Source organism: Piliocolobus tephrosceles, chromosome 8 (genome assembly GCF_002776525.5).
Source record: "Piliocolobus tephrosceles isolate RC106 chromosome 8, ASM277652v3, whole genome shotgun sequence".
In the NCBI taxonomy this organism is placed as follows: Eukaryota; Metazoa; Chordata; class Mammalia; order Primates; family Cercopithecidae; genus Piliocolobus; species Piliocolobus tephrosceles.
Window position 1 is genome coordinate 82,027,362 of NC_045441.1, and position 17,203 is coordinate 82,044,564.

Consider the following 17,203-nt stretch of genomic DNA (forward strand, 5'->3'; position numbering starts at 1 on the left):
CTTACTGAATCACCTAATTGTTTTTCCTAATTTGCACCATTAGCTGTATTGTCTTTAATAATAAATGGCTCACCACTATGAAAGATAAAGCTTGTGATTACTTTTGCTAATTATGAAAAACCTCTGAAGCTAACAGTTGCATTAGCAAGTCCTGACAGCTAATGTATAGTTTGTTCTTTCAGGAAATGTTTTATGTTATGCTTTTACCAATGCATTAAAGTAAGTTAAACTGAATTGTACATGACTCAGGTGGAAATTATTGAATTTACTTTTTCTCCTGGATAGCCTGAGTTTCATTTTGCCTGGCTGTGTATCTGATATTACTCTGCTGCTTTACTTGTATAGACATAGTCTGAGTGATTTTAGAGATAGGTGTTCCATTAGTAAAACCTGGGTACAGAGAAAGGAAAGTTCTTTAACAATAGTAAATAAATGCTTATTATGCTTTTGTTGTAGATTCGGATCAAATAAACTTTTCAGAGCTAATGATACCTGTATAATGGGTAGCAACAAGTGGTATTTCAAAGCCCTTGATTATTTATAATGCTATATAATCTGACAAATCAGACATAATTTTTTTGTCATCCTTACTCTTATCACAGAGAAAGAGCAAGAGATTCGTATTAAAAGATTGTTTTTGCTTTGAATCAAATCTGCAAGGAAATACACATATTTCAAACTCATCACACATATAAAAAGAGAAACATCAAGATCCTTGAATAATCATTTTATTAACAAATACAAACTTGAAATGTTGGTGATAAAATATAACAATATTGAATAAAAATGTGTGTAAACAGTAATTCTACAACTGGGAAGATATCTCCATATTGTTAATTTTGGTGACGTCTTCCCAACCATGTCTAATCTTCAGTATCTTCTTCCTCAAGCATGGCAGGAATAGTATGCTTTTAAATATCAGGACAACTATTGGAAGGAAAACAGCTATCATAAAAGTTGGAGGTGTATACCATACAAATTGTTTTATATCTATCCACTTATTCCAGGCAAAAATCAGTGCGTGTATTGTGCCCAGTAGAAGGGAAACAATTCCTAGCTTGCTCTGCAAAAGAAAAACAAAATTGGTGAAGATTGGTTCAATAAGAGCTTATCCCATCCTACCTCATCTGGATATGCTCTGTTGCTTGGAAATCCTTTATCTATGATTGTTTTCCTATCACATTTCTCAACAATGTCCATTCACATCTTTCTACTTTTTTTGCCTGTCCTCCTCACCTTACTTTTGGGTAATTTCTTGTCTCCAGGCTATCTAAGTGAACAAAATTCACAGCCTTTCTTTGAAAGGTGATCAAAAACTCTGTCTACTCTTTCTCCACCATTTTGCACATCCCCTTATGATATTTACTTTTTGTGCTTTGTCCCTTGTGTATTTGTCTTAATTCTGCTATCACAAGACACCTAAAATCAGGACTGAGTCTTACTTATAACAGGATCCCTGCGGAATCAACACAATGATTTGCACATTTTAGATGCTCAATTAAATATAGGTAGACTGACTGAAGATTATAGCAAAAATCAATTTGACTTCAGTGATCTTTATCAATTGTGAAGGCGACTAATGTGATTCACTCTGATTTTGATAAATGAATAATGAAGTGAATGAACTTGGCCTATGTTTTTAAGAAATCAAATATTCTGATAACATGGAAATATATGAACAATTTTTTCAATGTCTGCACAAAATAGAGAGATCCAGAGATGTGATGAAACATTTCAGCTTGCATTGGGATGCTTTGTCACTACGGAGATAAAGTTGCTTACAAATAGTTGTTCACCTATGTAATTTTAACAGTGTTCTGACAACAGCTCTTTTATATGACTTCTGACCTCTATTCACTTTACTGGAAATGGTCATTAGCCTGCCAGAACAAATCTAACTCACAATTATTCAGGCACATTCTTAAGTCCCAATGAATACCATCAAATAGCTAAGTTTATGTTTTCAGATATGAATCTCCAAGGTAACTTGTAGTGTAACCAGTTTTCAGATTTTAAATGAAACATTTCTAGGTAACTAGTTGAAAAACACATGTCATTGGTTGAAAATTAATTTTACCAAAAGTGTATTGTATACTTATTATGGGCTAGGTATTGTGCATATAGTAGAATAGGCTCAGTTGTCAAGATGCAGTCTTAAATTCCTAAGTCTAAAAAGCAGTGTTCATCATATGTGTAACAGGCAGAGCAATGTATGAAGAAAGCTATTTAATGAGGACCAGAAAAATCCAATGGCTATCAGGCTGAACCTACAAAATTAGGAAACTCTGTGAGAATGTGGTGCCAACTCTAAGCCACACTGGAATCATTCAGATGGAGGCATACTTTCCAGCCTAATCAGATGCCTAATAAAGTGTTGGAGTATACGTGTGGACGTGTAGAAGGGATAGTTGGGAATGTCTGACCTTGTGGAAATTTCCAAAGATGTCTACCCATAAAAGGTAACTGGCAGTGTTTATGACTGAATTAAATTTAGTCCTTTGAACCTTGTCACACAAGGATCCCTGAGTGAATTCTGGTACATCACTCTTTTTATGGATAATCTACCACCAGAAGATAAACTTCAGTAAATCTGAGATAGTTTTAAAATTCCAAGAATATTTAGAAACTTCAAGCGAGTAAGCTATATAAAATGTAAGCTGGAAAAAGCAGCCATTGAAATGAGATACTAGAATGTCTTTGGTAGATAAAACTCTATTATTTCAAGGAGAGTTTTTGTTTCTGGAAAGTGCTAAGTTGTGTAACATAAAAGGCATTACTAAATTCAGGTGACAAGTAAAAGAATATTTTTATTTTTAAAGAACTAATAAACCATGCATATTGGATTCCTAAAATGTCACATTAGATGGGTAGCAAATTGTCTAACAAGTTTCAAATATTAGAATGAGCAGGCTGAGCATGGTGGCTCACGACTGTCATCCCAGCACTTTGGGAGGCCGAGGTGGGAGGATCATTTGAGGTCAGGAGATCGAGACCAGCCTGGCCAACATGGGGAAACCCTGTCTCTACTAAAAATACAAAAATTAGCTGGGCATAGTGATGGGTGCCTGTAATCCCAGCTACTCAGGAGGCTGAGGCAGGAGAATCGCCTGCACCCAGGAGGTTCTGAGCCGAGATCGTGCCACTGTATTCCAGCATGGGCAACAGAGCAAGACTTCATCTCAAACAAAAAAAAAAAAAAAAGAGAATATTTTAATGCCTTTTACTTATGTCTAGGAAACATTTGTCCTAATTGAAGCAATAGGGAAAACAACAGGAGAGCACATTACTAATTGGAACAAGTACAAGATCTTTGCTATTGAAAAACATTTGTTATTTTTTATGGGATAAAGTCAACATATTCGATATTATAAGCACAAAAAGAAGATTCACCTCTTAGGGTTATTTTATATATTATTTACCTGAATATAATGAAATTCTCTCCATGTCAAAGAGTCACTCACAGATGGAATTGATGTCACAGCCAACAGAGCCAGTATTGCCAGTCCCACAATTCCCAGAGACACATAAATCTCCATTCTCCAAACATCATGCTCAATCCAGGCATCTTCTTTATTTTGTTGGACCTACCAGAAGGTAAATAAAGAAAAAAGAAATGCAAACAACAGTTATTTTCTGAATGTGAATCTCCTACACTCTTCCCTGTGTCTACTATGAAGCCCTGATAACAGGTCTCCACAAATTTATGACTTTTTCTTTCTTTTATTTTGCACTCCTCTAAGACAAATGACATAGGAGCTATCATTTTTTTCTTGAATGCAATATTGCCATAATCTATTAATTTTCTAATAATTACTTGACGGTTTACTTGAATAGAACTGCAATGTGCATGCACATGTGGTAAACAAGGAGAAGAACAATAGTATTAAAAAGTAATCTTGTGAGGGTGGTAGAAGTTTGGAATGTGGCCTTGTCCATGAACAAAATGTTTCTTATGTTGCTAAAGCTGTACCTTATTTTCAGTTTAAAAAACATTTCTCTATATAAAACAGTCTGACAACCAAGCCCTAGTGAAATTATAATAAAAATTTTAAAATAGATGACTTTTCAACACAGAGATTCAACAGGGTTGGGGTATTGATATTACAATGAGAAATGATTAATTTGTTAGGTGACTTAGACTTTTTATTAGTAACAGTGTCAACATTGTCATCTTACCTGTTGATATGCCCAGTTTAGCAACTTGTATCTGTAGGATCGCCTCATTGGGTAAGACAGACTATAAATTGCATGCAGTACAGCAAAAAAGAAACTGAGAAGCCCAAACTGCTTTCTTGTTAACATCCACTTATCCAACCAATGTGGAAACTTCTTATACTTGGTTCCATTATGAAGTTGGACTATTGCTGCTATCACACCTGGCAGGTAAACCAATGCCAAGAGAGTGATGGAAACCATTGGCAAGACTTTGTTGATGACCAGGATTGGAATTTTATAAAAATATTGTTGATGGGAAGTTGCTAAAGGGTGAATTACTTCCCTCAGAAGAGTGTAAAGAAAAGTCAGAGATGCTATAATAGCAGCTATTTTAATTGGCAAGTGCCATTGTGGAAAGAGTTCCTGCGTGTGCTGAAGTTCTGAAGGGCAGTCAAATTCATCAGCATGGGCTGTTTGGTGCAAATGCAAAAGCACAGGTCTTTTTAGCATGCTGGTCTCTACTGTGTCCTTATGCTATAAAGGAAAGAAAATAAACACCTTAAAATTGAACAAAACAATGGGATCCCTTGAACTAATTACTTATTGCTCAATCATTGTGCTTCTCATTAAATAAGGGCATTCAGAATCTTGCTTTTGAATACTGGTTAGTTGAAGATAGCATAGTCTATGTAGCACTGAAAGACTTTTGTCTTTTGCACAAAAGAAATATATGCTTCAGACAGGTGAGACAGTTAACTTGAAAAATGAAATTATTTCATTTTATGCACACTGTTACTTTTATAAAGTATATGCTTATAACTTATTAATTACTTTTCCCTATTAAAATTACTAAGATTAAATAAATAATTTCCACTAAAACTTCCATTGAGATAATTTGGAAGAGTTTGGAACCAAAATTTTCTGCCACTTTTTCAGTCAAAAAATGTAGTAAGAAACACTTAATCCTGTGTTTAACCAAAAGTGGAAAAAGTGATTCTTATCCAAAAGTGGATTTATTTGGTTATACAGTGATTTGTCAATTTACTAGATGATCTCTTGGTAAGCTGCCATTGTATCTATGACAAAAATGCTTGCTTACAAAATTACTGTTAAATGGGCATTGATGACTTTTTTTACACTTAGAACTATAGACTGTTAGAAAGAATTGCAAGGGACTTGGGGATGATCTGATCCAAGGCTTTCATGGTATAGACAAACCATGACCCCAGATTTTCAGTAACTTATTCAAGGTTATTCAGCTAAGTCCCTGAAAATCAGTGAAGGTACTATTTCTCTCACACATGCTACTCTGTCCTTCACAGTATCAGTGACAATAATACAAGTCCAGATATCAGCAGACTAGGGTGAAAAATCACTTTCATAACACTAGCAGATATAGAATGGCATCTCAATTATGTTTAAAGATGTAAATTATTATTTATTATTGTTATTATTAATATTTTACCAAATAATCATCTTCTTCTAAATTTCTCCTAGGCTTCATTTTCCAAAGTTCTTCTTCGTTTGTGATGTCTTTTCTGCTTTCCATTAATTCTATAAAATAGTATGGCTTCAGTCACCTGTAAAAATAAAAATAATTACTTTCATGTCTATTCTACTTATGAAAATGTGAATGTTTGATGGAACAACATAAAAAATTGCTTAAAGACTAAAGTGGCAGATAAAGTACAATAAAAATTCAAATAGTGACTGATTTATACATTTAACTTCATATTATAATCTGTAAGAGTTTCAAACCAATGCCCTCTTATCAATGGTAACTGCTCTTTTTTATCCACTTATTTGTTCCATGAATAACCCAGGTGCCTGTATGGATTACAAAGGATCAGATGTTGCTTTTTACTTTAGGAAGATTTAACTTCAGGTTTCCATCTGGAGGAAAGCCAACTCCTTTCAATGGCAAATATAATTAGGAATGCATTATATTGAAAGTAATAATGTCATCAATGGAGGTTGGAGGTAGCTGATGTAAGATTTATGTTTAACAGAATTTTGGGGTTGACACTGGAGTCTGAAACAGTATTTTCAGAGTACCACTTTTCTTTTGGAGTAAGAGGTTGGTCTTTGTTTGGAAGATGTGAAGATGTGAAGATGTGAAGATGTGAATTGCTAGTATGTTTCCAGTGGAAGTGGTGAGTTGTGCCTCATTAACGATGCTCCCAGTCTTCTGGTCAACCCTGTGGAAAACAACTTTTCAAATTTCTCACTTGATAAAAGAATCTTCTCCTTAGCAAACTCACAGATCCTTATCCAGGATTGGTGTAACATTTTTTAGGGAAAGTAAACATATGTCACAGTATTATTCATTGTTTTTATTAGTTCTGAATTTATTTCCAGAGGAACACATCTTCAATTTATACTTTATGAAATTCAATGAGAAAAACAGATTAGATATACAACAATTTGATTGACAGAAAACATTCCAAATGTTTGCGAATTTTAGAACACGTGTAGTACTGTTTTAGGTGGAAAGCTGTTTCCAGGAATAGTTTAAAATACAGTGATGTGTCACATAACATTTTGGTCAATGACTGACTGTATATGTAACAGTGGTCCCATAAGATGATAATGGAGCAAAAAAATTCCTATTGCCTACTATTTACAATACTATACCTTTTATCATTATTGTGAAGTATACTCCTTCTACTTACAAAAAAAGAGCTAACTGTAAACAGCCCTAGGCAGTTCCTTCAGGAGGTTTTCCAGAAGAAGGCATTGTTACCATAGAAGATGGCAGCTCCATGCCTGTTACTCCCCCTGAAGACCTTCCAGTGGGACAAGATGTAGAGGTGGAAGACAGTGATACTGATGATCCTGACCCTGGGTAGGCCTAGGCTAATGTGTGTGTGTGTGTGTCTTAGTTTCAACAAAAAAGTCTAAAAAGAAAAAAAAAAATTAGAAATAGAAAAGAAGCTTAAAGAATAAGTATATAAACAAAGAAAATATTTTGTATGGCTGTACAATGTGACTATGTTTTAAGCTAAGTGTTATTACAAAAGAGTAAAAAAAATAAGTTAATAAAGCAAAAAAGTTACAGTAAGCTAATTTATTATTAAAGAAAATAATTTTTCCATAAATGTAGGGTAGCCTAAGTGTACAGCATTTATAAAGTCTATAGTAGTGTACAGTAATGTCCCAGGCCTTCACATTCACTCACTACTCACTCACTGACTCTCTCAGAGCAACTTCCAGTTCTGCAAGTTCCATTAACAGTAAGTGTCCAGTACAAAATAAATAATTTTTTATCTTTTATACTATATATGTATGTTTACTATATCTTTTCTATGTTCAAATACACAAATACTTACCACTGTGTTTCAACTGCCCACAGTACTCAGCACAGTAACACGTTATACAGATTAGTAGCCTAGAAACAATAGACTATACCAACTAGCCTAAGTATGCAGGAGGCGGTATCATCTAAGTTTATGTAACTACACTTTATGATGTTTCCTCAACAATGAAATCCTGCTTTACAATGAATTTCTCAGAATGTATCCTGTCATAAAGAGACATGACTGTTCTTAAAACATTCTCCAAGTTTTAAAGGTTTAACCATAACAAAGAATAAAGAGTTGCTTTTACATATGCCAGCATTTTCTTTGTTGAAGTACTCGTGGAATATTTTCCAGATATTATCTATTTCCAAATTACAGAACATTTATGATGAAGATATTTGTTGTTTTAGTTTGCCCACATTCTTTTCTGATTTAAAACATTTCCTCCATTTGGAGAAATGCCCCTCCCTCCCTCCAATATGATTTTGGGAGGTTGCGCAAAATAGTAATGCCCATCCCCTGGTCACAGAAGTGGGTATATGAGTCAGACCTGGGCAATCAGTTTCCTATTCTCCCCTGATTGGCTTAGGGATGGCACAGAACCCTACTTAAACCATGGTCATTCTCTGATATTTATATATGGAAGTGGAAGAGAGAGATGAGATGCTTTTAACATGTTGTTAAGATAGGACAGTATAAGCCTGCCATGCTTTTCTCTCCATGCTCTAAGAAGGAAGATGTTTTCATTAGAAAAGAAGAAAGCCAACATGGAAGCAGAACAAGTGGAGGAAGACATGGAAGAGTCCTGCTGGCGTATTTCAGTATTTAGAGTCCCTGAGACTAGATCCTGAATTTTTCAGTTAGACAGTCAACACATTCCCTTTTTTCTTTTTGTTTAAGTTAGTGTGATTTGGGTGTTCACCACTGGCATGCAAAAGAATTCTGAGTAAAGCATATGCCGGTCATCAAGTATTTATGAACCCAACTCTGTGATCAACATTAAAGAGGAAAAACAGAAATGACACTCATGCCTGCTCTGGAGGAAATGACACTCTATCTCCTTAAGAAGCATTATTACAAGTGATTTGGTGACCTAACCAAGTGTATCAGGCTGTTCTCGCACTGCGATGAAGAAATACCTGAGACTGGGTAATTATTATAAAGAAAGGAGATTTAATTGGCTCATGGTTCCATAGGCCGTACAGGAAGCATGGCAACATCTGCTTCAGGGGAGGCCTCAGAGGTATTATAGTCATGGCGGAAGGTGAAGTGGGAGCAGGCGTCTTACATTATCGCAGTGGTCCCCAACCTTTTTGGCACCGGAGACTGGTTTCGTGGAAGACAATTTTTCCAAGTAGGGGAAGGGGGATAGGGTTTCGAGGTGAAACTGTTCTACCTCAGATCATCAGGCAATAGTTAGATTCTCGTGAGGAGCACACAACCTAGATCCCTTGCACGTGCAGTTTGCAGTAGGGTTCGTGCACTTCATGAGAATCTAATGCCACCGTTCATCTGACAGGAGGTGAAGCTCAGGCAGTAATGCTCGCTGGCCTGCTGCTCACCTCCTGCTGTGCAGCCCAGTTCCTAACAGGCCACTGATACCAGTCTACAGCCAGGGGGTTGGGGACCCCTGCACTAACGTGACACCGCCACCAAGGGTGGGATGGCGTTAAACCATGAGAAACTGCTCCCATGGTCCAATCACCTCCCACTAGACCCCAGCTCCAGCACTGGGGGTTACATTTCAACATGAGATCTGAGAGGGCGACACAGCTCCAAACCATATCACCAAAATAATAGTTTGTGGGGTCGGGGAGGGAGGTGCTAGGAATGGAAGTGTCACCTACTATAATCAAATGTAAGAAATAATTCACTATGTTTAGAAGATGTTTTAACTTTGAGAGTTGCAGGATGGTAACAAATTCATCTACATTTATTCAATATGAATTCATTAACTATATTGTGAACAACAATGTAAGGCAGGAGGAATACAAAGTTAAATGAGATAAAGCCTCTGCTCTGAAAAACTTGACGTCTAGAAGAGAAGGTAGGCATTTCAACAAGCAACTGCATGGTGGAGCGATGCATCCTAGAGGAGGATAAAGTTTTATAGGCAGATAGTGGCATGGGAAGGGAAGCAGAGGAAAAGGCTGAGGGCTGTCTTCTAGACCCAGTCCTGGGGTAGCTAGCAGGTTGGCAGTGTTTGCTGACTGCTGGTCACTACAAACGGAGTCTGGGTGGAAAACCAGAGTGGCCCTGGAGAGTTACCCAGTCATTTGTCTGCATGGTAAGCAGACCACATGCAAGAGCAAAGCCAAGGAAAAGCCCATGACAGTGAGGGAGCTTGTTGACTGGGTGGCCCACAGTCAGTTCTATGCCCATAAACCAGGAAAATAAACTATGAGTCAAATAAATTTGTTGGTTTCCATCAGACATTAACCAAAATGTAATTTAAGTTCTACAGTAAAATCTTTTCATAAAAAGAAAAATAACAGAAAACAACCTAGTGTTAAAATGTTAGGAACTCCAGAATTCGACCCAAAGTTCTCTTCCACCCCCTTTTAAAAAAGTGAAGCATATTTCTAATGCGACTGCTGTTTTGCTGTACCAGGATGGCTGCCCTGGTGTTCCTAAATGTTGGCACAGACCAACTGACTCATGTTTATGTCCCACAGTTGAGAATATGAAGAAGCCCAATGACTAGAAAACACTATGGGTTGCATTGCATTTCCAACCTTTTATACTTTCAAGCGCACACTTGTTTTACATTTAACTAAGTGGAGTTTTTTTTTTTTTTTTTTCCACTGTGCTGTTTTTCTTTTTAAGCATTGCTTTCTCTCTGTGCTTAACATTCATGTTAAATGAATAACCTTTTATTACATGTCAGGATGTGGAGGGAAATGTGTTTTACAAAAGTAACAAAGTTAAGAAATTTGGAAGTGTACAAAAATTTGTCTACAAACTCCTTCCAGTGGATTTGACCAGAATTACATATTTAAAGCCTTGACTGACTATTTTGGAGGGAACCTGAACCCCACCCAGATCCTGAAAGAGTAGGGCCAGTGTTCTAAGGACTAAAAATGAAAACCTCTGTTACCAGGAAACCCGAAGACAAGAAGTAGCACGATTTTAAGTACTGTGCACCAATCATTCGTCAATGCCCAGCAAACTCTGGCGGCTTTGCCACGTTAAAAAACTTGCCATCAAAATCCAACCTGAGCACAAACTTAATAATCTATCACAACCTTAAGCCCCTAGCGAAAAGGCTTCCTGTGAGTCCCTAGCTACCCTCAATCCCCGGCCCGGCCACAACCCAGCTGGGCTGGAAGGCAGCGCGTCCCAGAGCCGCGCATAAGGGGAGAATTGAGCAACGCTCGCCCAGGAGGGCCGCCGTCCGGGTCCCGAGAAGGCGTGCGACCCGCTACATCCCTCCCAAGACTGGAAGCCAGCGCCCAGCCTTGCAGGGACACGCGGGCGGACTCGAGGAGCAAGCGGCTAGTGAGAACGATTCAAGGGACTCACCCCCTCCTCGCCGTAGCTTGACCGTGAGTCTCGGCTGCTGCTGCTGCCCGGAGGTGCCGGCCCCACGCGGCGCCTGAGCCTCCAGAGCGCGGAGCTTCCACGCCCGCTGCAGGCCCCGCCTACTTGTCAGTTGAGCGTCCAGCGCCACCTGTTGGCGCCCGGCGTCCGCAGGGTTCGGGACCATCCTCGGAGGCTAAGACTCCCCAAGTCGCACTCCCACCTCTCCGTTTCCTCTCAAACGCCCTGTGCCCTGCCCCTGAGGTCCGTTCCGCGCCCTCCAACCCTTCGCCTTTTGTTTAATCTTCACTAAGGAACGTTGTGCATTTGTCTAGAGCAGTGGTTCTCAAACTTTAGCGTGTATAAGAATTTACTCGGGGGCTTAATAAAACACCAAACTCCGGTTCAGTATGTCTGGGGTGGGGCCTGAGATTCTCATTTCCAACAAGTTCACATGAGATATGGAAGCATTCCCAGATCACACTTTGAGATAGACCGTTTAGAGCTTACAAACACTTCCCACACGTTAGCTTATTTATTTATTTATTTATTTATTTATTTATTTATTTATTTATTTATTTATTTATTTATTGAGACGGAGTCTCAGTCTGTCGCCCAGACTGGAGTGCAGTGGCGCGATCTCGGCTTATTGCAACCTCCGGCCCCAGGTTCAAGCGATTCTCCTGCCTCAGCCTCCCGAGTAGCTGGGATTACAGGCGCCCGCCACCGAGCCCGCCTAATTTTTGTATTTTTAGTACAGAGGGGGTTTCACCATCTTGGCCAGGCTGGTCCTGAACTCCTGACCTCGTGATCCACCCGCCTTGGCCTTCCAAAGTGCTGGGACTACAGGCGTGAGCCACCAAGCCTAGCCTGCTTATTTAAAACCTAACAGCCCGTCCTGAAATGGCTGTGACTGACAGTTTGAGGAATCTGAAGCTGGTTTTCTGAGAGTGACTTGCTCCCTGAATTGTTCAAATTGTGTACCTTTAATAGCACAAACCCTCCTCCCCAGCCGAAAAAAAAACCTTAAACCCCATGTTTACTCCGTCCCTCCCTTCCTTGCCTCAGCTTTTAAGTGCACCTTCCCATATCCTAGCTCAACGAAGTATTCCAAACCTAAAGTAAAGTTAACTGTTAATATTCCAAAGTTTTGGAAAAAGACAACTTGAGCAGGGAATTTACTTCTCTCCGTTGGAACCAGCCTCAGGGTAGTGTCTGAGACATGAATTGCAAAATTCTGGGGATTTGGTATACAACATTCTCAGGACTAAGCTGAGTAGAAAACGCAAAGGAAAATAAACGCTCAACCACATTTTCCATGATTGTTTTTTATTCAACTGCTAGGGCACCGAAGACTGTTCATATTTTGATATAAGTATTTTCTGTAGTCACTGACTTTCCATGGATTATTTTAAAAAACCCTTTGAAGTTTAAATTACCGTGGACTGACCCCTTGTGGTGGAAATAGAATCTTACACTTGTTGTTTCTAGTGAAACTAGAAAATAATTTAAGTTTTAGAAAAAAAATCTGTGTAATCTTTGTATGTGTAGCACAGACTACAAAGAATTAAGACTTTTTAACTGTGTCGAAGCATTGTTGAGTTTTAAAAGTGATCATGGGTTTTAAATGGTCAGACAAAATGATATGCTTTCATTGTTTAACATTTGGCAGAACAAAGGTCATTCTCTTTTTCACAATCTATTTTGCATATGAAAAGGGCAAAGAGTTATTGTGTTAACATAATAATATATGTTGATATTAATATGGTTATAAAGCAAGCTGCACTTAAAACTGCTTTTCCTTTTCTAATTAAAACATTTAAGATCAAACCCCAAATATTTTTGTTTTATAATTAGACTTCAGCAATTTTATTTCTGCACTTCTTATAAGAGTTTTTTTTTTTTTTGTCTAATATTTTAGCATGGAGAATAAATAGAGTATGTTCCAAAGTAAAATGATTGAAAGTGTAAGATTATTTACCAATTAGTTTGTAGATGTTATAAAAGCAACACAATATTCGATTAAGAAAAAAATGTTACTAGAAAGCTTTTATTGAGTTGCCAGGAGTTAGTATCATAGATGAACTATCTGCAATTTTTGCATACAAATAATCTGTAATTTGAGGTATGAGATAAAGAAAAAAATGTTTGTTGGGGGGCGGGTAATACAATGCCAGAGCATCTCAGAATGCTGAGTCAGCCTCTTTAGCACATACTTCGAAAAACAAGTGTGGCTTGTGGAAAGCCACATTGTGCTATTGCAAATGTTGAAAGGCAAGTTGCCAGTTTTGCTGTGACTCTAAAAAACTAGAGGATTTAAAATGGGAATTCAACCATGAGTTACAAATAAATTTGGATCTTTCAGAATATTCTGTAATAAACTTAAACTATAGTGAGAGCACGTATTAACAAAGTGGACCTCGGTGTTATTTGAGGTCAAATACTAAATTGATGACTTCATAGTAACATGCTATGGAGAAAATATAATTTAGAATCCATGAGTAATTTTGTCTGACAAATAAGCAACCTTATCTTAGAACCTGATGAGACGACCATTTTAAAAGTAAATGAAATACTACGGTGTGAGAGATAAAATAAAAAATATCATACTATTAAAGAGAATCACAATGAGAAATAGACAGTAAATTTTAAGTGAATGACAAGAATTATGTTAAGCTTTTTCCTTTGGAAATCAAACTAACTCCTGAGGGGACAGCGATTCAAATAATGACCAACACTATTTCCAAGTCTGCCTTTTACAAAAGAAGAATGGTCAGACTTTTATTTGAAACGACAGCAAAAATTACCTAGAGTTCAAGGAGAAATATTTTGTCAAAATGATTGTTTTAAGACAGACATGATAAAGCTTCACTGACCAAAATTTCTGATTCTGTTAACCTCATGTGATACATTCTCTTTACTAGTTCAAGATCTACTGTAATCTTCAAAGTATGCGGTCAGTTTGTCCCTAGTGTCTGCATTTAGAAGTGGTTGGGGGTAGAGGGAAGGTCTGCTCTTGGGACTGGAAGTTTTAACTATTCTTCTCAATTCTTTCTCCCAAACTCAAAGTCACTTATTGCTCTTTCACCAAGACAGGCAACAGTAAACATATTTTCAGGTAGGTTGAATGAGTAGGCGCTTCATTTCAAAGCTCACAGATCTCTGCCTGAGTACTGCTAAATGATGTTCAAAATGCTGTGATATATTCTATTGGCTGTAAATATGTAGTGATCTATGAAATGACTAAAGTTCCTGGCAATGGTACCATATTAAGCCTTATCAGTTATTTATATCCTACTGTAAAGAATGTTTCAGCTTTTTCTGAAAGTACATTCTGGCATGGAGAAAGAAATATCAGGATATCGAACACTTATACTAGAAGGTTATGAAGGGGTTATACCTTAGGGAAAAAAGAAAGGTTAGGACCACAAGGACACATTTTACCACCTTTATAATATTACTTATTCTAGGCAACTTCTCCCTGCCCCACATGTCCATATCAAACATTCCATGATAGTGAAATCAACTATCTTTAAACCTCTCTATCTTGGTTCTCTTTGTTATAATAGCTTAGCTCATACTCTACCTTGTTTGATCTAATATTATAGCACTTTTCAGAGTCTATCCATATTAGAGATTTTTATATGTGTTTGTATTTCCCTCATTAAAATGTGAGCTCTAAAAGAGCAGAGACTTTGCCATTTTTATCTTTGCATCTCTTGTAAATTAGAGGTTGATGGAAGAGACTCAAAGTAAATGCTTGTGGAATGTAACTTTAGCCCTAGGCTCCAATGAAGTCATATAAAACACATGGATATGGAACCCATTAATGTCTAGACATCACTTAAATCAAAGCTATGGGCACACATCCATTTGTTTTATGTTTTATAGGGAACATTTTCTTACCTATCTTCCGTAGTCCACATCCTCCTCCTTCTTGCTTTCTGTTACAGGAACATGTGGGTCCAGGGATGCCACTGTCACAGGAACTACAGGTCTTTGATATCTTGAGTAGTAGGAGAAAGGGAGCTGGAGAATATTAGACGGGGAAGGTGGTCCAATGGATAGGTGAAGAATGCTGATTTGTAGCGTTGGAGCTAAATTTATTTATTTATTTATTTTTAGAGACAGAGTCTCACTGTGTTGCCCAGGCTGGAGTGCAGTGGTGTGATCATAGCTCATTGCAGCTTCAAACACCTGGACTCAAGCTGTTGTTCTGCCTTAGCCTTGCAAGTAGCCAGGACTACAGGTGTATACCACCTTGCTTGGCTACTTTTTAAATGTTTTGTAGAGACAGGGTCTTGCTATATTGCCCAGGCTGGTCTTGAACTCTTGGCCTCAAATGATCCTCCTGGGTTGGACTCCCAAAGTGTTGAGATTACAGGCATGAGCCATCATGACTGGCTTGACCCAATATTTTTAGTAATGGGTTCTGCCTTAGGAGTCACGACATGTTTGCTTTTTCCCAGATTTGAGCTTCCAGAAGAAAGGATGAAAGGAGGGATACTGTCACTTATGAAAATACTACTCTTTCCTAAGACTGTGTTATGTGGCTTTCTATATTACCTCATTTAATTCTCCCAATATCCCTTCTGTAGAGTTATTATCCTCGGTTTATAGGTGAACGTTAGCTTGGAACGTTTAAGTAACCTGATCAAAGTGTTTAGAGGTCAAGCTGAGACTTCAGTCAGAGTCTATTTGACTCCAGTGCTCTTTCCACTGTACTGGACTACCTCTGCGACCACATATAATCAATCAAAATTTCCTCAGGCTACACAAAGTTGGGAGGATTCAGGGAGGTAAAGTTAACAGGAATTATCTTATGATACATTCAGTTTTTCTTTCGTATCAGTTAGGGTGTGGGCTAAGCTACTGCAACAAAGAGTACCAAAATAATGTAGAGTGATTCTAAGAAGATGGTTTCACCATGATGTAACAGTACTGCAGTGAGTATTCCAATTTAGTAGCGTTAGTCTGCTCTATGAGGTCATTCAGGGATTCCCAGATTGTTCCATCTTATTGCTCTCTGTCTCCAAGTGGACTGATCTTGGCACTGTGATTGAAATTGTGGCATGGGTACAACCGTGATCTAGATTGCAAGAAAGGAATAAATATGAGACCAAGACAAATTATTTTATTAAAATAATTAAGATAGAAACTGTCCAATCACTTCCTCTCATTTTCCACTGATAATTTACTTATATGGCAAGATAGGCACGGAAAGTAGTCTCTCACCAGGTGGCCAGTTTTTAAGGTCTACCACTATGGAAGCAGGGATAGCAAATTTTGGTGAACAACTGGAAGCCTCTACTACATTTTAACCTACAATTCTGATCTCTATGTTCGTACTAGATTGGGCGCTTTGATTTCTTTCTTTGTTGTTGAATGGTTTCTTTATTCTGGAGTCCTTCTGAGGATTCAGGGGGTAAACTTGTTAGTCAGCAGTGTGTCTTACACTGGAGACCTCTTATGTGTCCTGACCACCAACATTCTTGTGTAGAGGTTTTCTCACATGGCCTTCCTGTTGGCCCTCCATTTATGCCTGGACATGGGGAATATTCAGTGGGAGCACTGCTTGGGTTCCACCATGGCTGTCCTTCCTATCTGATATGGTTTAGCTCTGTCGCCACCCAAATCTCATCTTGTATTGTATCTCCCATAATTCCCATGTGTTGTGGGAGGGGCTCAGTGGGAAATAATTGAATCATGGGGATGATTTCCCCCATACTGTTCTTGTGGTGGTGAGTAAGTCTCATGAGAGCTGATGGTTTTATAAGGGGAAACCCCTGTTGCTTGGTCCTCTTTCTCTTTTTTCTGCTGCCATGTAAGACATGCTTTTTGCCTTCTGCCATGGTTGTGAGATCTCCTCAGCCACATGGAACTTTGAGTCCATTAACCCTCTTTTTCTTTATAAATTACCCAGTCTTGGGTATGTCTTTATTATCAGTGTGAAAATGGACTAATACAGTAAATTGGTACCAGTAGAGTGGGGTGTTGCTGTAAAGATACCTGAAAATGTGGAAGCGACTTTGGAACTGGGTAACAGGCAGAAGTTGAAACAGTTTGGAGGGCTCAGAAGAAGACAAAAAAATGTGGGGAAGTACGGAACTTCCTAGAGACTTGTTGAATGGCTTTGACCAAAATGCTGATAATGATATGGACAATGAAATCCAGGCTGAAGTGGTCCCAGATAGAGATGAGAAACTTGTTGGGAACTAGAGTAAAGGTGA

The 17,203-nt window shown here is 38.1% G+C and overlaps 1 protein-coding gene across 2 annotated transcripts; it reads right to left on the reverse strand.

Moving 5' to 3' along the window:
- Positions 1-710: 710 nt before the first annotated feature.
- On the reverse strand, positions 711-11,358 carry STEAP1 (STEAP family member 1). Of its 2 annotated transcripts, XM_023226675.2 has the most exons (6): positions 10,977-11,030; positions 5,621-5,735; positions 4,177-4,632; positions 3,420-3,584; positions 2,424-2,561; positions 711-1,063 (listed from the first exon to the last, which is right to left on the reverse strand). In XM_023226675.2, the coding sequence occupies exons 2-6, from the start codon at positions 5,702-5,704 to the stop codon at positions 806-808; spliced, it is 1,101 nt and encodes a 366-aa protein (XP_023082443.1). In that variant the 5' UTR covers positions 5,705-5,735; positions 10,977-11,030; the 3' UTR covers positions 711-805. The 2 variants fall into 2 exon arrangements, with proteins under 2 accessions (XP_023082443.1, XP_023082444.1); XM_023226676.3 differs by lacking the exon at positions 2,424-2,561 and having other exon boundaries at positions 713-1,063; positions 4,177-4,689; positions 10,977-11,358.
- Positions 11,359-17,203: the final 5,845 nt, after the last annotated feature.